Source organism: Microcaecilia unicolor, chromosome 10 (genome assembly GCF_901765095.1).
Source record: "Microcaecilia unicolor chromosome 10, aMicUni1.1, whole genome shotgun sequence".
NCBI lineage: Eukaryota > Metazoa > Chordata > Amphibia > Gymnophiona > Siphonopidae > Microcaecilia > Microcaecilia unicolor.
In genome coordinates this window covers 179,576,667-179,600,449 of record NC_044040.1, presented here as the reverse complement: position 1 = coordinate 179,600,449, position 23,783 = coordinate 179,576,667, and the positions used below count along the sequence as shown (strand labels likewise).

Below are 23,783 nucleotides of genomic sequence, written 5' to 3'. Positions count from 1 at the left end.
CCAGGTGCAAAGCTCCCTTGCTTTGGGTGCTGAGCCCCCCAAAACCCACTCCCCACAACTGTACAACACTACCATAGCCCTAAGGGGTGAAGGGGGGCACCTATATGTGGGAACAGTGGGTTTCGGGTGGGTTTTGAAGGGCTCCCATTTACCAGCACGTGTAACAAGTAAGGGGGGGGGGGGATAGGCCTGGGTCCGCCTGTCTGAAGTGCAATGCACCCACTAAAACTGCTCCACGGACCTGCATACTGCTCTCAGGGAGCTTGGTATGACATTTGAGTTTGGAAAAAAATAAGTTTTTAGGTTTTTTTTTTTAGGGTGGGAGGGGGGTTAGTGTCCACTGGAGGAGTAAGGGAGGTCATCCCCGATTCCCTTCGGTGGTCATCTGGTCAGTTTGGGCACCTTTTTGAGGCTTGGTCGTGAAAAAACTGGATCAAGTAAAGTCGGCCAAGTGCTCGTCAGGGACGCCCTTCTTTTTTCCATTATCGGCCGAGGATGCCCATCTGTTAAGCACGCCCCAGTCCCGCCTTCACTACACCTCCGACACACCCCTGGGAACTTTGGTCATCCCCGCGACGGAAAGCAGTTGAGGGCACCCAAAATCTTCTTTCGATTATGCCGATTTGGGCGACCCTGAGAGAAGGACGCCTATCTCCCGATTTGTGTCAGAAGATGGGCGCCCTTCTCATTCGAAAATAAGCCTGATAATCTCCTCCTCAGGGTCTCTCTTTCATCGGTTTTCTCATGGAGATGGCTTCTTCCATCCTATTTTTTGGAAATGGAGGAGGAGCCCAGGGCAGGGATGTTATCTGTTCTGCACTATGAGTCACCTCCTAAGGAAGACATCATGATACCATTGCACCCTATCCTTAAAGATGAACTGACGAAGAAATGGTAATCTTCCTTTTCAGTGCAGGTCACACACAACAAGGTGGATGCGCAATATTGTTTCCAGAAGGTTCCCATATTCGAGAGGGCACAACAGCCTCACCAATCTCTGGTTGTGGAATCTGCCCTCAAATGAGGTAGGAGCTCCAGGACTCATGCCTTGTCTCCCCCAGGTAGAGAGACTCAGATACTAGACTCATTTGGGAAGAAAGTTTATCAGGTCTCTGTGCTTATTGCCAACATCCAGTACATTTAGTCTTGCAGATTCTCTCAGGTTCAAGCTGTAGAGCTTCTCCAGTTGGCCAGTAAGCAGCTGGATTTCAGAAAGTATCTGGCCAGAAGCACTTATGATTTTTTTGATATTGTGTCTAGACTCTCCACCATGGGTGTGAGGATGTGCAGACTCTCATGGTTGTGTGTCTCTGACCTGGAACAGCAGCTCAGGAGAGGTTGGTGGACGTACCTTGCCGAGGAAACAATGTTTTTGGGGACAAGTCCCTGTCTTGGCAGCCTCCAGCTTCAGCATCCTCTTCTAGGAGGTTTTTGAGTAGGCCTAGGCTATGACCCTACTACTCTCAAAGGTATAGGTTTCCTCCGAGCAGATCTGGTTTCTTATTCTTCTGGAGTTGTCCTCCAGTGATCCATGGAGATTGGAATATTTTACAACCCTCATCATGCAGAATGAGGGATCTTTTCTGCATCCCAACCTGTAATCCCTGGCCCTCATGACTTGGATGTTTGAGAGCGTGGAATTTGAATTCTTAGATTTGCCAGAGGGTGTCTCTCACATCTTGCTGTCTTTCAGGAAAGACTCCATTAAGAGGTGTTACTCATTTAAGTGGAGGAGGTTTGCCATCTGGTGTGAGAGCAAGACCTTAGATCCCTTCACTGGTTCTACATAAAAACTGCTTGAATATCTCCTGCACCTCACTGAGCCTGGTTTGAAAACACCAGGCCAAGTATTCTCACATACCCTCCCATCTCTCCTTGGAGTTGTATTCTTTACTTGTTTTATATGACTGAAGAACCCACGCTCACGCTTAGGGCTTGAAGGCACCAGCGTATACATAATGGGATGCTGCTAGAAATTTCTACAATTATCTCACTAGTCAGCGTTTGCACTGGGCTCCATCGGATGACATCACCCAGATGTGAGAATACTTGGCCTGCTATCCTCAGAGAACATCTGTTACAGGTGAGTAACTTCACTATTTCATCATATATTGAGGTAAATATATGACTGATGAAATAATGACAATAGCATCTTGTCTGGTTACTGACAAACATACTGTTTATATTCCAACATGCCTGCATTTTTCATAGAGCAGGGAATTTACTGAAAAGCACTTTCGATGTTTCTTGATTTTCTAGGGTATAAAAGTTTGGGAAATTCCTCCAAATGGACAAGGAATAACAGCTTTAATGGCTCTCAATATTCTAGAAAACTTTAATCTCAAAGGTATGAATTATTGCAAGGCATCTCAAAGACCTAATGTGAAATAACAGATCTCTGAGGGGCCCATTTACCAAACAGCAGTAAGAAGTGTTCTGATCGTGCCCGTGTGTAGGTCATTCCTGCACGCTAAGGCCATTTTTACTGCTGGGGTAAAATGGCTGAAATTCCTATTTTTGGTATTAATGGCCATGTGCTAATTTTAAAACCAGTCTTTAGACACTGTTTCAGTTGCACATCCGTTTATATATCAAAATATAATAAGCTGAAAATATCACTCTGTTTGTATATCTTTTATTCCAAATAATATCCCAATAATACTCAAAGTATATATATATATATATATATATATATATATATATATATATATATATATATATATATATATATATATATATATATATATTTTTTTTTTTTTTTTTTTTTTCAAAAATTGGAGGAAAAAGACCTCAAATGTTCCTGCTTGGCAGCAAGTAGAAAATCTTAGTGCCAGATCTTATTGGACTCCAGTCTTCTCATTGGTCTAAAAAACCTCCAAACAATATTTGTATTTTATTTTCTCCAAATATATTGTGCACTCAAATTTCCATTTAGAATTCAAATCTTCCTAAAATGTAACATTCAAATGTTCACACAGTGTTACACTACAGACCTCGAGCCAAAGTGGGCCTTCCCCGGTCCTACCTTGAAGGGTCCTGTTGGTCTAGTGGCTTCTTCGGGGGCAGAAAAGAACCCCATTCTTTCCCGCCTGCTATCGCTAATGTGCCCGGCACCGCCATGCTTTCAAAATGGCTGCTGAGACTTCCCGCAGTAGTTTCATGGGTCTCGGCAGCCATTTTTAAAGCTTGGCAGTCTCACCAGGCAGAATAGCAGCAGCTGTCAGGAAAGAGTGTGATTCTTTCCTGCCCTCGCACAGGCCACTGGACCACTAGGACCAGAGAGGGCCCACTGAGGCTGGGGGGGAGGCTGTAATTTGTAGTGGTGGTAGGCAACCGGGCAGAGCCTCTGGGCCCCCAAATGGTCAGTCCGCCCCTGGTGTGCATTATTGAATACTGCCAGTTAGGCACCTGCCATAGAGCAAGTGTAAGTGGTGGCCCCTAAATTTAGGAATCCCATTGCTTGTATTCCATAACGGATTAGGAGCACAAATTTCCTGTTATAGAATACTAGCTTAGCATTTGGGTTACTCCATTTTATAAAACATGTGCATACACTACACTGTTATTCTGCCCCCAATCTGTTCAGAAGGCACCTCAAGGATCGCATAAATGTAGGTGCAATTTTTGGTGCACCTATTTTTTATGAGTTCACACTCGCATGCAATCTAATAACAGTCAAATACTTCATGTAAATTGTGCTTTACATATGGAAAATGATTTATAAAATTACCAGTTTATAATATACCAAAGTTTATGAACAGCAAGTGAGAACTCTTTGCTCAGCGTTCATTTCTTATCTTCACCCTAGGTTTGGCCCATAATAGTGCGGACTATTTGCATATTCTCACTGAAGCTGTGAAACTCAGTTTCTCTGATACCTTATGGTTCTGCGCTGACCCGAGCTACATCCCAGTACCAATAGAGGAGATGCTTTCCAAGACATACTGCAAAAAACGCTCAGAGCTTATTAATATGAAGAGGTAGGATGTGATTTTTCTTTAAAAATTTCCTCTGTTTGTTTCCTCTTTCCCTTATAATTGTAAGCATGTGACAGTTGTAAGTTGCTTATATATACAGGATGAATAGAAAAAAGGGAACAGCAACAGGGGAAGTAGTGAGGCAATTAAGAAAACAAGATTCAATGAATGAATGTTTTCTTCGTTGCCTCACTATTTCGACAGTTGCTGTTGCATATCTGTGAGGCTAGGATGTCCTTTTGTTGTTTTATTAGAAAAAAGGGAAGCCACGCATTTTACTTCATAAAATAAGTTACTGTGCACCTATTTAAGTCAAATTTTCAGTAAACGTGTAGAAATATATGGAAAACAAGGCAATAACAATATACGTTAAACACCCTAATGCTGTTATCACATACCTTTGTTAAATAGAAGACTCAAAAATTAAGAACATAAAGTGTTGCTATACTGGGACAGACCGAAGGGCTATCAAGCCCAGTATCCTGTTTCCAACAGTGGCTAATCCAAGTTACAAGTACCTGGCAAGTTCCCAAAAAAGTAAAGTAGTTTTTATGCTGCTTATCATAGAAAAAAATTTTCTCCAAGTCCATCTTAATAATGGCTTATGGACTTTTCTTTTAAAACCCTGCTAAGCTAACTGCTTTTACCACAATCTCTGGCAAAGAATTCCAGAGTTTAATTACATGTTGAGTGAAGAAATATTTTCTATGATTTGTTTTAAATTTACTACTCTGTAGCTTCATTGCGTGCCCCGTAGTCCTAGTACTTTTGGAAAGTATAAACAGACGTTTCACATCTACCCGTTCAACTCCACTCATTATTTTATAGACCTCTATCATATCTCCCCTCAGCCGCCTTTTCTCCAAGCTGAAGAGCCCTAGCCGCTTTAGCCTCTCCTCATAGGGAAGTCGTCCCATACCCTTTATCACTTCCGTTGCCCCTCTCCGCACCCTTTCCAATTACACCACATCTTTTTTGAGATGCGGCGACCAGAATTGAACACAACACTCGAGGTGCGGTCGCACCATGGAGCGATACAGTTGTCCAGCGTACAGTTAGCAAAAACTTATCCGACCTTTTTAGATTAGTAGCAAACACAAGCTACTCCTGCAAAGTAAATGAAAAAGTTAATTTCAATCACAGAATTTGTTCAGAAATTCCTCCCTGAGCAGACACATAGCACGAAGACATGTATGCCACTGTCTTATTGCATGCCAATCAAACTTTCATCAAATTCTTCCAATGCGGTCACGATGTGTTTGCAGAGTTCATCTATGTTTCTAATCTTTATCTTGTACCCCTTTTCCTGCATTGCTGCCCACACTTTGTAGTCCACCGGATTTAAGTCTGGGCAGTTGTGTGACCAGAGTGTTGGCAAGATTAAGTCCAGTGTTGTTATGTCAGTAGCTGCACTGCTTCTTGAGCTCAGTGGGTTGGTGCATTGTCTTGCTGAATATCCAGACAGTTTAATATCAGGTAGGCCCTGCATCAAGAACATATCTCAATAATATTTGTTGTCTATTTTTACACCTGGTTCAACAAAGAGAATGGATGTTCTGCTGAGCGCCAACGCTCTAACAGACACCATGACTGAACTGCTGAAGGATATGCAGGAATGGCCAGAATGTGTTTCTTTGACATACTGTTTTGGCTTTTTGTTGGATGAGCAACAGTAAATCTGTTTTCATCCATGAAGATGAAGAAATTGACGAGGCTTGGTGGAAAACGTCTCAGAAGTATCTTCTTCAATTGCAGCCGAGCTTGCTTGTTCGCCTTGGTTAATTCAGTTCTTTTGTGCTTTTTGTAGCATTTCAAGTGAAGGTCATGGTGAACAATTTGGTTCACTGATGTCTATGAAATTCCAAGATCTCATACAATTTCACGCTGAGTTCTCTGAGTCTGTGGCTGGTGTTCCTGACACAAGATCTTGAACACAATTGATGTTTGCGACCATACGAGGGGCATGTGGCCAGCCATTACCCTAGTGAAGTTCTGATTTACTAGTTTCTTCTGTCTTTTTCAGAAACTTAAGACTCCCATTGTCCAGTTCTTTGATGGAAATTCAGCAAGAAGTCATATTGTACTGTAATGTTTAGTTTGGCGCAAAAACTTCATAACAATGCTCTTCTCCCAGATCTACGTTCCATTTCTTCTCACCCAAAATTTAAGTTTTTCCAATAGGCCTTTGAGTTTTTACTTTGATGATATGCCTGTTTTGTATTTCTTTGTTTCTACCTCTCCTTTCCTGTTCTCTTGTGTGTTCAGATGTCTTTTTATATTTAAGTATTGTATTTTGGTAATAATTTGTTGATCTACACCGCTCCCTTCTGTGTCTTTGTGTCTGATTAATGTTACGGGATAATTACCCCTCATCTCATTTTGTAAACCACCTTGATATCTTCTATTCATTTGGTGGTATAACAAATGTGTAAATAAAATAAAACAACTATTTTCACATTTAGTGTAAACAATGACATCACACTGATATCACTCTTGCATAGTAGAAAACTTTAGTAAGCAACAAGTTCTAGTGGTCAATTATGCAAAGTGTTACGTGACGTTTATTTGGGTTCAAATTACTTACTCAATCCTTATTACCAATTTCCAGGGCTTTTTATTTACCATCTTATTAAAAAGAAATCTGTAGGAGAGTGGATTGATGTTTTGTCCCCTATTTCACAAGATAGTTTGGATTTGATTGCATTTCTAGAATCTTCTAAAGTAGAGCCTGCTATTCCATCCCCTCTTCTAGTGACAATGACTTTGGATTATGACAGAGATTAGTTATTAAAGCTTTACTTTAGACACCAAAATTTCCCTTTTTGTACTTTGAAGGTTAATGTTTTTCTGATGTAGTGAAAGCTCTGCAAAAGTGTCGCAAACAGTGCTTGTTGGTGCATCCTAGAATATTAGCCTTGAGTGCTTTATTTCTTCTTAAATTTCCTTACAAATGTGTGATTAAATATCAGAATCAATCTTGTAAGTTTTTGTACTTTCACAGATAATAATGCTCTTGAATAATAAAAGAGTTGCAGCTGACCAGAGTAATCCTATCCAAATAGAAGAGGCCTCACCAAGTTGAACATCGTCTTCCTCGTATTAAGAATTTAAAATCGCAAACTCTAGGGGGGGCCCTTTTACTAAGCCGCGTAAGCACCTACGTGCGCCAATTCTGAGTTACCACCCGGCTACCGCATGGTCCGGGCGGTAATTTCATTTTTTCCACACGTCCGATACGCACATCAGAAAATATTTTTATTTTCTGGCGCGCGGGTGGTAATCGGCATTTGGACGTGCGTAGACCATTGCCGCAAGGTTAACATGTGAGTCTTTACTGCTAAGTCAATGGCTGGCGGTAAGGTCTCAGACCCAAAATGGACGCGTGCCAATTTTCATTTTGCCGCACGTCCATTTTAGCCCCCCCCCCCAAAGGCATTTTTTACAGGTGCGTTGAAAAATTATTCTGTGTTCACCCAAAACATGCGCCTACACTACCGTAGCCCATTTTTCCGCTCGCCTTTGTAAAAGGACCCCTAGGTTTCTACTTCTTTTGGTATATTTTTTTATTTTTTTACCTTACTATCATTTGTTCTCTTGCCCTCATTATTGTGGACTTGAATTTAGATGTCATAGATATGTTTATAGTTTATTTCAATTTTGTATAATTCTGTACTTTCTCCTATGATACTGATTTCTAATTTCAAGTGTTTTGTCTTAAAAACAATTAGTAAAAATTCAATAAATTTAAAAGTTAAAAAATTATTTGAATTGTGATTCTTTTGATAGAATGGTTTATCAGAATACTTCATTTTTTTTTTACTTTGACTCAGAAAATGGATGCCAGTTGTAGGAACTGTATGTCATCCTCAATCATCAGTCCCATATCGCCCATTAGCAGGATAGGCAGCTGAAAGGTTCCCGCATTCTCACACGCTTCACTCTGCCTGTACAGCAATGTCCTTTCAGACCTGCTCCTTTAAAGGTGTAGAATCTTGTAGCAGTGGGGTAGCCAGACCTGACATTTTGGCTGGGCCCAGAGCTAATATGGGTGGGCACTATATATAAATATATATATATATATATAGGCATGAGTAGTGTGCCTTACTTCTAGCATTTTTCCTCTCTCTCCCTCCTTTCATCCAGCATTTCTCCTGCTTCTCTCTCCATCTGACCAACCAGGGTCTCCCCCCTTGCTCCCCTTCCTTCTCCCCAACAGCTTGTCTCTCCCCTGCCCTTTTCCATGTCCCCTCTTTCTCCCACCATCTTTCCATTCATCTTCCTCTCTGTACCCCTCTTCTATCCAGCATCCCAACTCTTCTTTCTTTCCATGCAGCTTCTCACCTCCATCCAGCATGTCCCCTTTCTCTCTCTCTCCCTGGTTCTCTGGATGCACAAGGCATCCACGTCAACTTTATTCATTCAATTGCATTCTTGAAAAGTGAATAGATGGAACTCTGGGTTGCTGCACTGGCTAGTTTTTGTCTCTGCCTTGGGATTTTTTTTCCGCATTTGTATAGGCTGCGCGCGGTTACCTGCATATCCCCCGGACGCAGGGCTCTAGTCAGATCCTGTAGGCCATCTCGATGTGCTCCTGCTCCACATCCTCAGGCTTCATGGTCTCCGTCCAACGCCAGGCCGCCTTCTCAAGCTGCAGCCGCGGAGCCATCTTCCGGTAACGCCACTACCGCCTGCCCCGAGAGCGTAACGCCAGGCTGGGGCCGAGGCCTACGCGACACCTGCTGAAAAGCGGTTGCGTGCGCCAGCCCACTTCAACAGAAGGTGACAAAGACTGTGCGAGGCAACTGAACTCCAAAGGGGCACGAGACACACACACACAGAAGCGCGGGGCCGCCACTGCAGCAGCCTTCTGTCATGTGCTGTTAGTCTGCCGGTCCTCAGCCCTCAGAACAGGAAATTGACGTCAGTGGGGGCAGAGGACAGCAGAGCCGACAGCGCATGCCTGGGCCCCGCGCTTCATTTTCTTCTTTTTCTGAGTGCTCACAGAGATGTAGCGGCAGAGGATCATCTTTGGCGGGAGATGACCCGCCAAAGCGGAAGTCTCCCGCTGAATGTGGAAGACAGACTTGGCAGGTGGGTGGGTGGGCCTGGGCCCACCCAGGCCCACCCATAGCTACGCCCCTGTGACTTGTAGGCTGGCAACATTCCCCAGCCTCAGTGAACCCTTTAAGGGGTTGGAGCCAGTGAAATGTTGCCCCTCCTACTGAAAGATGCTGGTGAAAAATGCCAACAGAAGAGGAGGCAGCTATTTGAACAAAGGGGCTTATGTGGAAGGAACCTCACCTGATCCTACATCCCAGAAGGGAACAGTATAAAAATTTGGAAAATAAATGTATTTATTTATTTATTGAGCCCTATTTTTAACCCCCCCCACCGCATAGTTAGGGGTGCTAAGAGGGTATATCCAGCCTTGATCTCCCCTACTGCCTAAACAATGTTCAAGATTATTCAGATTAGTGTCAGAAATGATCATCAGTATTTCTCCAATTAAAGGAGATTATTTTTCTCAAATTCTCCTGGGATTTGGAAGCAGTGACTGGGACTGCAATATTTTCCCAGTTTCTTTCTCCTGATCTAGGACAGGGAGCTCATAAATCGGTCCCGTTGTAATAGGCAGAAATTATAGCTGCAGTGTGTTTTTTTTTTCTTTAAATTCGCCTCTAAATTCATTCCTTCCTTTGTTGTTAGCACTGAACAGCAAGGTTGCCAGATCTAAAATGCCATTGACTTGATCATAGCTTTATAAAGTTCCATTTAGTACCAGTGTGTGTTCCTCATCCATTGTGTACCTTAGATAACAATATTGACTTAGCTTTGGTGGCAGTATTGCACATAGACCTAATTATACATGACGTGTATCATGGAAATTACTTCTTGATGTAATCATTAATTAATTATAACATACAACCATTAGAAGCTTTCAGCTGTAATGTCACATGTTGCCTTTATAAAACTTGTTTGTGCTATTTATAACTTAGATAAATATGACTCCCGTGTTGCTCAAAACTTTTTGTAAGGGCACGTTTGCTACTTAGGTTATTTCTAATTACTTTTCTTGCCCCTTCCCCCATTCCCTCCACCACTTTTCTCTGTTTTAGAGCCAGTGTTAAATATAATCGCGGAGACCCTTTTCACACAGGAAATGACACCGTTTACTTCACAGTGATGGATGCAGAAGGCAACGCCTGTTCTTTCATTAATAGCAACTACATATCCTTTGGCACTGGGCTGGTACCAGAAGGCTGCGGATTTAGCTTACACGTAAGAAAATATTTTACAAATATAAAGGCAGGAAGCAAGCAGATTTACAATACAGTACAACACCGATTATCCAGACTGTTTTCTGCAGGGGGGTGTTCCGGATAATCAAATCCAGATGGTTGGACACCAACCGGGCACCCTAGGGGGCACTTTTACAAAAACAAAAAAAGGTAAAAGAGCTCCCAGGTGCATAGCACCCTTCCCTTGTGTGTTGAGCCCCCCAAACCCCCCTCAAAACCCACTGCCCACAAGTCTACACCATTACTATAGCCCTAAGGGGTGACGGGGGGCACCTACATGTGGGTACAGTGGGTTTGGGGGGGTTGGACGACTAAGCATTAAGCAGCACAATTGTAACAGGTAGGGGGGGATGGGCCTGGGTCCACCTGCCTGAAGTCCACTGCACCCCCTAACAACTGCTCCAGGGACCTGCATACTGCTGCCAGGGAGGTGGGTATGACATTTGAGGGTGAAAATAAAAAGTTGTGAAACATCATTTTTTGTGGTGGGAGGGGGTTAGTGACCACTGGGGGAGTCAGGGGAGGTCATCCCCGATTCCCTCTGGTGGTAATCTGGTCATTTAGGGCACTTTTTGGGGCCTTATTCGTGAAAAAACAGGGTCCAGGAAAAGTGCCCTAAATTCTAGCTACAAACGCATACTTTTTTTCCATTATCGGCGAAAGGCGACCATCTCTGTTCGGGTGATAACCATGTCCCAGTCCCGCCTTCACCACGCCTCCGTCAACTTTGTACGCTTCCGCGATGGAGTGCAGTTGAAAACGTCCAAGTTCGGCTTTCGATTAAACCTTGTTATTCGTTTTTGTGAGATAAACGTCCATCTCCCGATTTAGGTCGGAACTTGGGTGTTTTTCTCGTTCGATTATAAGCAGGATAGTATTTAAAAAGGGAAATACGCTGTAATAAAGTATTTAAAAGTAAAGTACAGTGCAGTATTTCTTGTATATACACTACTGTATTTCTGTTTAAAAAAGGAAGTGATTCTTAATTACTTCAAGGCTGATTTTCGTTGTTCTGCTGCAAGATCACATATGTCTTTTCAGACAAAAGAGCTGGATCCCACTGCTTTCTTCCTGCTTTTCCAACCAAGCCATCTCTATATTTAAACATTCAAAGGCTTCTGCAAGTGTCGGTCCCACATCAGCATTAATCTGGTGATCATCATCAGTTTCTGATTTTTTGTGCTCCTTGTCCTGTACTGATTCGATGATTTCATCATCTGTTATGATCTGATACCCTGAATCATTTGCATCTCTATTCACTGACATTCTCAATGTCACAATCAGAGCAACCAGGAGCCTGTAGAAGATCTGCAATGTTTTCAAGGACATCATTGTCTTCTTCTCCCTCTCCGTGTCTTTTTGATTCGTTTAGAATTATGTTCCATGCATTTTTCAGGGTTTGGTTTTTAACCTGATTCCAAGCGTCAGCAACCATGTAGGAACAATCTTTTATGTTCAATTCTCTTATGAATTGGATCATGCCACATTTATTTATTTAGATTTTGCTCACACCTTTTTCAGTAGTAGCTCAAGGTGAGTTACATTCAGGTACTCTGGATATTTCTCTGTCCCAGGAGGGCTCACAATCTAAGTTGGTACCTGAGGCAATGGAGGGTTAAGTGACTTGCCCAAGATCACAAGGAGCAGCAGTGGCATTTGGACTGGTCAACTCTGGATTGCAAGACCGGTGCTCTAACCACTAGGCCACTCCTCCACATTTGTTTTCTGTGTCAGCCAAAATAAGTTTTTGTAGAAGTTGTTTTCTGTAATGTCATTTCAATGAAACGATAACTCCATGATCCATTGGTTGCATTACAAATGTCATATTTGGTGGCAATAAAAGTACTTTGGCTCTGCCTTCCTCCTGTAGGATGTGAAGGCGCATTGTCAAACAACATTTCCATCTTTTCACCTCCGGTATGAAGCAAGTGTCGTACCAATCAAGGAAAACCTTGCAACTCATCCAGGATTTTTTTGGCTTCTGTACAACAGTGGAAAGTTATGTATGTTTTTGAATGCATGTGGATTTTTAGATTTACCAATCAGCAATAACTCCAATTTTTTTTTTTGTTGTTGTTACATTTGTACCCCGCGCTTTCCCACTCATGGCAGGCTCAATGCAGCTTACATGGGGCAATGGAGGGTTAAGTGACTTGCCCAGAGTCACAAGGAGCTGCCTGTGCCGGGAATCGAACTCAGTTCCTCAGGACCAAAGTCCACCACCCTAACCACTAGGCCACTCCTCCACTACCGGTTGCATTTCCCCCACCCAACAGTATGACATTCTGTAGATAACTTGAATCCCGGAGCAGATTGCTTCTTGCGACTAACCAGTGATTTACTGGGGAGTGATTTCCAATTCAGACCCATTTTATCTGCATTATAAACACAATCAGGGTCATAGTTCTTGATAAGGTCATGAAATTGAACAAGAAAGTCATTAGCTTCTGGTAAATTCACAGAAAGGTTTTCACCATGGATTTCAGTTTGTCTTATTCCATGGCAGTGCTTGAAATTTCGAAGCCATCCAGTGCCGGCTTTGAAGTCTGAATCCCCCTGCTTATTGAAAAACATCACCTTTTCGGCTAATAGCGGCCCAGAAATTGGATGGCCCAACAATCTTTTTTGCAGGAATCAGGAAATCAGGAAATCTCATCTACCCCAACTTGACATTTCGTCCTTTAGATTGTAAGCTCTTCTGAGCAGGGACCGTCCTTATTCGTTAATTTGTACAGCGCTGCGTAACCCTGGTAGTGCTCTAGAAATGTTAAGTAGTAGTATATAGAGCTTTATCTACCTGTTCAATAGGTGACCTTTTCATGGCTTTTCTGGAACAACTCCCTTCCTCTTTTTCAAGAACTGAGACGTAGTTTACAATAACATCGCTTTGTCTTTTTATGTCAAATATTGTTGATGTTCCTACACCATATTCTTCTCTCAAATTTTTCCCTTACACTCACTTTGTTAATTTCACCATGATGTCAGTTTTGTCTTTTAATGACAAAACATGCCTTTTTCGCTTTGATTCCATTTTTAACAGTGCTGCGTCCCCACTCTCATTCTTGTGTGAATCTCAAAGGACAAGGCTTTTACTACTACTACTACTACTACTATTTAGCATTTCTATAGCACTACAAGGCGTACGCAGCGCTGCACAAACATAGAAGAAAGGCAGTCCCTGCTCAAAGAGCTTACAATTTCTCTGCTGTGTGTGTGAGTCAGGAGGAAAAGGAAAGAGCCGGAAAAGGAAAAGACGGCTTTTTTCTGCTGCTGTCCTCGCTCCCTTTTACGTCATTTCCTGCAGCAGACTGCACGGACCACAAGGATGATGGGCTGAGAAGATACTGTACTATTCTATATGGTAGGCTTACAAGGGGGGGGGGGGCGGATAATGGGCCACAGGCGAAGGAAATGAAATGGGGGTGATGCGGGTGGACATGTTCCACTCTGGCCAAACTGGTCCAGATAATTGGATATCCAGATAATCGACGTTGTACTCTATTTGAGGAGGCCAACATGTGTTTGCCATTTCAAATAGTGCACATAATTGTGTTTGTTATTTTTCCGTATATTATTTACTGGTTACAAAAACAAAACTTATGCAAAATTTTTAGTAAGCTGAAGAATCATGCAAATCAGCTCATTTGCAATTTGAGCAAAGTTAATTTCACACAGAAATTACTGCAAAAGTTACTTACACCTCAGATGTGTAAAGTTTTTTTTTTTTTATTGATGAAGTATGGGTCATTCTCGTGTGCTAAGGCATTTTTACCACAGCCATAAAAACCCTGATTTTCTAGTTATTTCATTAATGGCCATGCACTAAAGTTGGCAATAGCACATGGCCATTTTTAAAAACTACTGCAGGAGCATTTACTACCATCAATTTTGTAGGCATTAAGGGCTCCTATGTTGGTTACATAAGTACATAAGTAATGCCATACTGGGAAAAGACCAAGGGTCCATCAAGTCCAGCATCTTGTCCACGACAGCGGCCAATCCAGGCCAAGGGCACCTGGCAAGTACCCAAACGTACAAACATTCTATACATGTTATTCCTGGGATTTTGGATTTTTCCAAGTCCGTTTAGTAGCGGTTTATGGACTTGTCCTTTAGGAAACCGTCCAACCCCTTTTTAAACTCTGCTAAGCTAACCGCCTTCACCACATTTTCCGGCAATGAATTCCAGAGTTTAATTACACGTTGGGTGAAGAAACATTTTCTCCGATTTGTTTTAAATTTACTACACTGTAGTTTAATCGCATGCCCCCTAGTCCTAGTATTTTTGGAAAGCGTGAACAGACGCTTCACATCCACCTGTTCCACTCCACTCATTATTTTATTTGCAGAAATGACCACTTTCTGCCTCTGACAATTCCCCCTTTAAAAAAATACAAAAAAATAATTAGCACGCGCACATCCAAAACTAATGTTGAACACATTAGCATGTCCCATATTAGGCTTTTTTTAATGCATTAGGGGGTCCTTTAGTAAGCTGTGTTAAAAGGGGCCCTGCATTATTGGCAGTGGTTGTTTTTGCCGCATGCCGCAGCGGGTAAAAAGTCCAAAAAAAAGAAATGGCTGTGCGGCAAGTTTGTCCTTGCCTCACGGCCATTTCGGAGGGAGCACTTACCGCCACCCATTGAGGTTGACAGTAAGGGCTCACGTGCTAACCCGGCAGTAACTGGGCAGCGCACAACACTGCCCGATTATTACCGAGTAACCCCCTGCGGAAATATCTTTGCCACATGCATGGTTGACAATCCCAGGGGCTTCTGGGGGTTGGAGCGCTGGGAGGTATGTCTGCCAAGGGCTCCATCAGATAACATCACCCAAATGTGAGAATGTGTCCCGCTGTCCTCAGAGAAAATCTGCTACAGGAATTTATCAACTTCGTTACCTGTAATTTCAGATCTACTAACCATTTCCATTTTAGAACATTCAGTGGGCAGACAGATAACTGGGATGTTTTCTGCCAATATTGTCAAAGTGAAATTTGTTTCATGCTTTTATTTTTCCTTTTAATTGTTATTGCTTTTATGTACTTTTTTGGATGGTGTACATTTTGCTATCTATTTGGGATTGTTTACAATGAAATAAGCAGAATAGCAAAGAGAGCTTGGGATAAGTACATAGGATCTCTGAGGGAGTGATGGGGAGAGTAGATGACATGAATGGGCAGACTGGATAGGCCATATGGTCTTTATCTTTTCTACGCCTACATTTTTCTATGTATAGGCCAGTGTACCTGTACAGTAGTATTCTATATTAAGTACATAAGTACATAAGTATTGCCATACTGGGAAAGACCAAAGGTCCACTGTGCCCAGCATCCTGTTTCCAACAGTGGCCAATCCAGGTCACAAATACCCGACAAGATCCCAAAAATGTACAAAACATTTTATACTGCTTATCCCAGAAATAGTGGATTTTCCCCAAGTCCATTTAAGAATGGTCTATGGAATTTTCCTTTAGGAAGCCGTCCAAACCTTTTTTAAACTCCGCTAAGCTAACCGCCTTTACCATGTCCTGAAGCCATTATAGAATTGGTGCTAAGCGCACTCCATTGTAGCACTTACATCTTGGGGCCAATTTATAGTTTTGCTGCCTTATAGAATAAGATCTACAGTGCTTCTGATTGATACATGTAACTACATGAAGAAATGAATGAATGAAAAGACAGACATGAAGTAACATGAAAAATCTTTTAGACATGTAACAGGAAGTAGTCAAATTTTTGATATGGTGCAAAGGAAGTTTCGCATCTCATAACTAGAACAAGTTGTAGAGTATATTGGGCACTGGTTATGAAATATTCAGTACCAGGAAGAAGGCTTGTTTGAGCCATAAGGAACAGATGATTTAGGCCTGGGTTTTCAAACTCCTTTTCAGAGGTTTCATAGTGGAAAACTTTTCAGTTGCTTTGGGGAAGTAACCGGCCAGGCAGGTTTGGCTCACCTGTTGCTCATGACTCACTCCTGCGATGATTGTTCTCACTACTAGACAGTTAATGCTCTTTATTCCAATCCCTTAACACTGTAATGCACGTTTCCCCCCCTCTTTTAATACTGTTTATTTTCAAAGGGTAGACCCACAGTACTTGTACGGAAAAATAAATTACAAGATTAAATTGTAAAAAGAGTATATAGTATGTCACCATTACCAGAGATGCCAAATTATGCAGTTCCAGGCTGGAGATTTTGGGCCAGTCCAGGTTTGGAACTTACATTCCAAAGCAGTGTGGGATTTATAGTGCTTGACCCTGCCCATTGAAATCAGTGCTGCAAGTTCCATAATGCACCAGGATGGGGTGGTTAGAAATCCAGGACTGGCCCAAAATCTCCAGCCTGGAACTGGGTAACTTGGCATCTCTGCATTACCTTCATCTCATCTCTTCAAGCTTGTGTATGTGTGTGCTCACTTTGGTCCTTCTCATACTATAGTATAAAACTAACCCAGCTGACGAAAATTGATTTGAGCTGCTTCTTCCTACTCTGTCCAGCTCTTCTTCCCACGTGGAAGTGCTTCTTGGCTCAGGTACCTGTCTTTGCCTCTCTGGTATAACTCCATCCTTTTCTTCTTTCTTTATTATCCCCTTATAGTATGGCAGCCTAACCTGCTTGTTGCCAGGTGGGTAGGCAGAGGCAGGAAAAAGATAAAGAGGGCAAGCACTCGTCCTTCCCTACACCCCTTCCCGTGCACTCCGTTCCCTGGATAAATCCTTCTTATCTGTTCCCTTCTCCGCTACTGCCAACTCCAGACTTTGCTCCTTCTGTCTTGCTGCGCCCTATGCCTGGAATAGACTTCCTGAGCCCCTACGTCTTGCCACATCCTTGACCATCTTTAAATCTAGATTGAAAGCCCACCTCTTTAACATTGCTTTTGTAACCACTTGTATCCACTCGCCTCCACCTACTCTCCTCTCCTCTTTCCTCTACACATTAATTGATTTGTTTGCTTTATTTTTTGTCTACTAGATTGTAAGCTCTGTGAGCAGGGACTGTCTTTCTTCTGTGTTTGTGCAGCGCTGCGTACTCTTTGTAGCACTATAGAAATGTTAAATAGTAGTAGTAGTAGTAAGCAGGGCCATAGCAAAGCAATATGCGGCCGATGTGGCTGTACAGAATGCAAGGGAAGCTGTCCATTGACTTCCCCTGCGTTGATGTCACCAAAATAGGTGGGGCAAGAGTGCACCGCATCGGTTAGGGCAGGGGTAGGCAACTCCGGTCCTCGAGAGCCGCAGGCAGGTCAGGTTTTCAGGATATCCACAATGAATATGCAGGAGATAGATTTGCAAGCACTGCCTCCATGGTATGCAAATCTATCTCCTGCATATTCATTGTAGATATCCTGAAAACCTGACCTGCCTGCGGCTCTCAAGGATCGGAGTTGCCTACCCCTGGGTTAGGGGCATGTCACACAGGGCACATGTGGCGCTAGTGATACTTCTGAAGGCAAGTCACTTGTTTTCCCCTCTTTTACTAGGCACCCCACTCAGATTTTGATAAACTCAACAATCACGATCACCTCAATGTGACCCTTCCCAGAACAATCCTGTAAAATTGCACAGTCGTACATCCTGCATTTAAATATTAAAATTTATTTAGTATATACCTAATGAGGATAATTTCCATAGTATACAAACAAAAAAAGCAACACTGGGCCTTCAAGACTAGGACAACAGGAGTACTTTATTGACAGGTGACCCGTCAATAAAGTACTCCTGTTGTCCTAGTCTTGAAGGCCCAGTGTTGCTTTTTTTGTTTGTATACTTTGGTTGTATGCTGTATTACCCTCTCTATTTGTCCTCCGATAATTCCCATAGGCCATTTTCTCCGAGGACAAGGATATAACTGGCTATATGCTGGTCGCTAACTGGGGATATTCAGCGAGGAATATCTGGTTATCCCCTGCTGAATATTGGTGGATAACTGGTTAAACGTTATTTAACTGGTCAACAGGCACTCTGGCCAGTTAAATAGCGCTGAATATCAGGGGCAAGCATCTAATGGTAGTTGCTTCATATTTGCGTGGACTGGGAGTATATGTGTTCTTTTATCTGGATGATTGGCTGGTCAAGAGTACATTGCAGGACGGAGTGACAGAGTCAATGTGCCTAACTATTCAGGTGTTGGAGTTACTAGGGTTTGTCATAAACTACCCTAAGTCCCACTTTCTCCTGGTTCAGTGATTGGAGCACATAGGAGCCCTACTTGATACATTAGAGGCTCGGGCTTTTCTTCCACAATCGAGAGCAGAGAAATTGATGACACTCGCCTCACAGGTCCGAAGCAGCAAGCAGGTCACAGCTCAACAAATATTGAGATTGATGGGCCACATGTCACTCCCTTGGCACATCTCCATTTGAAAGAGGCCCAGTGGACTCTAGCTTCCCAGTGGTCTCAGGTGGCTGGAAATCTATCGGATGTAATCCAGATTTCTCCAGAGCTGATTCATGCCCTTCTCTGGTGGACAATTCATCTGAATTTGTCTGTGGGACTATCATTCCAAATTCCATCTCCTCAGAAGGTGCTAACGATGGATGCATCTAATCTGGGATGTCGAATTCATGTGGATGGGCTTCTTACCCAAGGAACTTGGTCTGCTCAGGAAACATCTCCATATCAACGTTCTTGAGCTGAGGGCCATTTGAAACATTCTAAAAGCTTTCAGAGACTGGCTGCAGAACCAAATTATTCTCATTCAAATGGACAACCAAGTTGCAGTGTTCTATGTGAACAAGCAGGGGGTAGGGTACAGGATCCTACCCCTTGTGTCAGAAGGCAAAGGGCAGTGGACCCTTTCCTTCATGGAATGGTCCTCCAAGCCACATACCTAGCAGGAAAGGACAAATGCCTGGTGGACAGACTGAGCAGGGTTTTGCAACTGCATGAGTGGTCTCTCAACATGGGCATAGCCCATATGATCTTCTGAGATTGGGGCACCCCCTCAGTGGATCTTTTTTCTAGTCATCTCAACAAAGTTCCCCAGTTCCGTTCCAGGCCTCAGATCACACAGCAGACTAGCATCGATGCCTTTCTCCTACATTGGGGGGAGGGTCTTCTATATGCGTATCCTCCAATATCTCTCATAGAGAAGATTTTGCTGAAACTCAAGCAGGACCAAGGAACTATGATCCTAATTGCCCCATACTGGCTGAGGCAGATCTGGTTTCCTCTTCTTTGGGAGTTGTCTGCCGAAGGTCCATGGAGATTGGAATATTTCCAACCCTCATCAAGCAGAACGAGGTATCCCTTCTGCATCCCAACCTCCAATCCCTGACCCTCATGGCTTGGATGTTGAGAGCATAGAATTTGAATCCTTAGATTTGCCAGAGGGTGACTCCCACATGGCTTAGTAAACAGGGCCCTAAATCCCTAGTATAAATGATAAAAGAATAAATGCCCACCACACCAAAAGGCCAGTGGTGTTCCTAGGGGGGCAGACACCCGGGGCGGCGCCCCGCCCCCCCGGGTGCAGCACCCCCCCGATGCAGCGCGGATCCCCCCGGGGGCATGTTACTGAGGGGGGGGGGGGGGTGCCGCAGCATTCGCCTGCTCAGAGTTCCCTGACTTCACGCGTTCGCTGCAGCTCCCTCTGACCCGGAACAGGAAGTAACCTGTTCCAGGGCAGAGGGAGCTGCAGCGAACGCGCGAAGTCAGCGAACTCAGAGCAGGCGCGCACCACGGGCACCCCCCAGCGGCGTGCATCCGGGGCGGACCGCCCCCCCCCCCCCCCCCCCCCCCCCCTTGGTACGCCACTGCAAAAGGCACACTATCAGTAGCAACTGAAAATTATGAAAGTTAAATGTATTAAATGAAAAAATGAATCTATTTTCGTTTTTCCAAATCAAAAAATGTTTTCTGCACTGGGGAGGTGGGGGGACCTTCATTAATCACCCCGTTGAAAGGAGACTAGCATGGTGAAAGAACACATGAGATTGACCATTGATGCATTTAACAGACACCTATTGTGCTGTATGTCAGGGAAACATTCCAACTTGTACCTAAACTAAGCAAACATCAAATGCTGGATGCTGGGCCCCTTGTTCTCTAAACAAGACTTACCTAAGATCATCACAATGTGTCAGGTTGCAAGGTTAAGGTTATTATCCCTTTTGATGCATGAGCTAGCATATGGTTCTGCTCTGTAGTTTACCAAGCAGGAACCTGCCCATTGCTCTCCATCTTTCATTTCATTGTTTACCTCTATTGCATTAAGCCACAGTCTTCAGATTGTAAAACGTTTCCCTGGGCAGCATCATTACTTTATATTCAATGAAAGGGTTCTCTGATTCAAGATAAGACCTGCCTGAGATGTGGTGGCCAAAGAAACAACCACCATTATCAAGTAAATCATTCAAGGTGATCTCAAAATAAAGACATATTTATTTAGAATTAGCTCATGCCTTTTCATCAGTGGCTCAAGGTGAATTACATTCAGGTACAGTAGCGATTTCCCTGTCCCCAGAACGCTTACAGTCTAAGGCCCTCATTTATTGAGCTGCGCTATCGTCACTGTTTGCTGCCAGTGTGTGTGTGTGTGTGGGGGGGAGGGGTGTGTGCTTTAATATTGTGTTTTCACTTGCTAGTGACAGACAGGTTCCCTGGAGTCCTGCAGAGCTTGCCTGTTTTTTACTATTAAAAATATGATAGTGAAACAGCACCGCCCACTGGCCAGGACCATAGGTGGAGGACTCCCGCTCACCTTAGCGGGAACAGTGGTTAATGTGATTTAATGCACATTTAATCATACAAACCCAACTTATAATCAATGAAATTTATTTACTAACTTGAATTAAGACAAAATGTATTAAAACATTAACAGAACTTGGGAAACCATGACCTAAACTTGTACCAGAGAGAATGGAAGGTGATTTGCTTCCCCAGTCTCTAACCATTAGATTACTGAGTGGAGGAGTAGCCTAGTGGTTAGTGCAGCGGACTTTGATCCTGGGGAACTGGGTTCGATTCCCACTGCAGCTCCTTGTGGCTGTGGGCAAGTCACTTAACCCTCCATTGCCTCAGGTACAAAATAAGTACCTGTATATATGTAAACCACTTTGAATGTAGTTGCAAAATACCACAGAAAGCAGTATATCAAGTTCCCTTTCCCTCCTCCACTTCTGACAAAGAACCTAGTTACCTAGACTATCCCTGTGGCTTTTTTTTTCTGTCCATTCATTGGAAGGGTAGGACTAAAAGTGAACAGTGGTGTCTCACAGGGTCCTGTGCTGGGATCAGTGCTGTCCAGTATATTCATAATTGGAAGGGCAACAAAGATAATTAGGGATATCAAATAAATTCCATCTGAGAGAAAAACTAAGCCTCTTTAGCTTGGAAAGAGACAGTGGAATGTAGATTGGATAGACTATAGTGAGCATGTGATAAAATTGTCAGTCAGTTCTGCCACTTTAACACAAACACAGAAGGTCGTCTTCACACAATGTGTTTAACATCTAAAACTCACAGGCACAAAATGATGTGAGGGTCAGTAATATAATAAGGTGTCATAGGCGCCAACATTTCAAAATGATTAGGGGTGGCAAATATAATGCAAATTATTCCTCCTTCAACACATTGAAGGAGCTTGCTCAATGTTGGGGGGTACTCAATACCCACTGGCACCCACAGAGCTGGCATCTATGAATGGATTCAGCAGGGCATTAGAGAAATTAATAGAAGCTAGGTCCAACCCTAGCTTATTCAACATAACGGTTTAGGATGTCATCCCAGTTTCAATGTATCACTGAATCATGACTACTAGAAACTGGAAGGATATAACAGTGGCTGGACAACGGTACACAATGCTTTTTTTTAAACAAGTTTCCAGTGAGCACAAACTGCATTTTTCTGCTGTTGAATGTAGGATACCGGGATAATTAAAACTTTGCTCTGAGTCAGTTTCCTAGTTGTTATCAGGCCGATATGCAATGCAAGTTATACTTTTACTAGCAGTTGGTGAACATAGAACGTGCTTATCATTTAAATTGATAAACGACCTGATAATATCCATGTAAAAAAGGGGCAGGAAGGGGTGGGGGCAGGCAAAACAAATATATAGCTAGAGTTGATAGTCATCTACTGTCTGGATAAGTTATACATTTAATTTAGGCCTGGGGAATATACAGTTAAAAATAAATGCCGCAGCTGTTTTTTTTTTTAATGTAACCTGGTTATTGCACCAGCTCAAAATTGGCCTCTTTGTACTTAACCCTTTCAAAGTTGGTACAAAACGATATCAGACTGAATTGTGATTACAAATGCACTCGATCTGCAGCCCCTCATTACCTCCTCTCAGTACCCTTCTCCACCACCGCCAACTCCAGGCTCCGCCCTTTCTGCCTCGCCTCACCCTATGCCTGGAATAAACTCCCTGAGCCCATACGCCAAGCCCCCTCCCTGCCCATCTTCAAATCCTTACTCAAAGCCCACCTCTTCAATGTCGCCTTCGGCACGTAACTATTATACTTCCATTCAGGATATCTAGACTGCCTCTACTTGACATTTTGTCCTTTAGATTGTAAGCTCCTTTGAGCAGGGAATATCCTTCTTTATTATACTGTACAGTGCTGCGTAATCCCAGTAGCGCTCTAGAAATGTTAAGTAGTAGTAGTAGTAGTAGTTATTTACAAAATGTTACTAACACAGTGGTTCCCAAACCTAGTCCTGGAGGCACCCTAGCTAGTCAGGTTTCCAGGATACCCATAATGAATATCCATGAGTGAGATTTGCATCCACTACCTCCACTGCATTGTTCCAACAAAATGCTCCACCTCAACCAAATGTGTTCAGTTAAATAGTTCCCAAACAGATAGCTATTTTTAAACACTTTTTTTAAGAGGAAGGAAAAGCTTCAGATAAAACACGAGTTCTAATTTTTTTATACCCGGTAAGCATCAATCATTGGCTAAATAACCTTCCACCTTCCTATTTTTCATTTTTTTAGAATTCAGTTTTAAGGTTTTAATTCAAGATTTTTCCTCAAATTTTCAAAAACCTTGGTATTTAGCTTGTCAGCATGTCTTATCAGTCTCCCCGATGTTGACCACCATTTTGTAGTAACTACTGCTAACATTACATTTTTGACTAGTTTTTGGAGGTGAAAATCTCCCTCCTTATGTCAGGACAAGTATACTTGTTCCGACCTGAAGAAGTAGGTTTTGCTGTCCGAAAGTTAGTAAAAAAATGTATATAGTCTAATATAAAGGTTAAGGTTATTAACTTCTAAAGTGGACTAATATGGTTACCACATTACTTTATCCTAATTTAAAAATAAAATTCTTTTTTCTACCTTTACTATCTGGTCATTTAATTTTTCTAATTTTTTGGTCCCAACCTCTGGTTACTGCTTTCTTGTCTTCTTTTAATTCTCTCTCCAAGGGTCTCCTGTTCAAGTGTCATTTTTTTCTCTTCGTCTGCCTTCTTCACCTCTTCCACTATAACCAACTCCAACACTGATCCGTTCCAGCTCTGTGAGTGCTGTGGGTGCTTGAGCACCCCCAATA

General features: G+C 42.8%; 1 protein-coding gene across 1 annotated transcript in view; it reads left to right on the top strand.

Annotated features, from left to right (window-relative positions):
* The window catches only part of LOC115478741 (glutathione hydrolase-like YwrD proenzyme), a 65,850-nt gene that overhangs the window by 28,711 nt on the left and 13,356 nt on the right, over positions 1–23,783 (top strand). Inside the window, exons 7-9 of the mRNA XM_030216310.1 lie at positions 2,260–2,347; positions 3,809–3,980; positions 10,094–10,256. Coding sequence (XP_030072170.1) covers positions 2,260–2,347; positions 3,809–3,980; positions 10,094–10,256 — 423 coding nt within the window. The remainder of the gene's footprint in view (positions 1–2,259; positions 2,348–3,808; positions 3,981–10,093; positions 10,257–23,783) is intronic.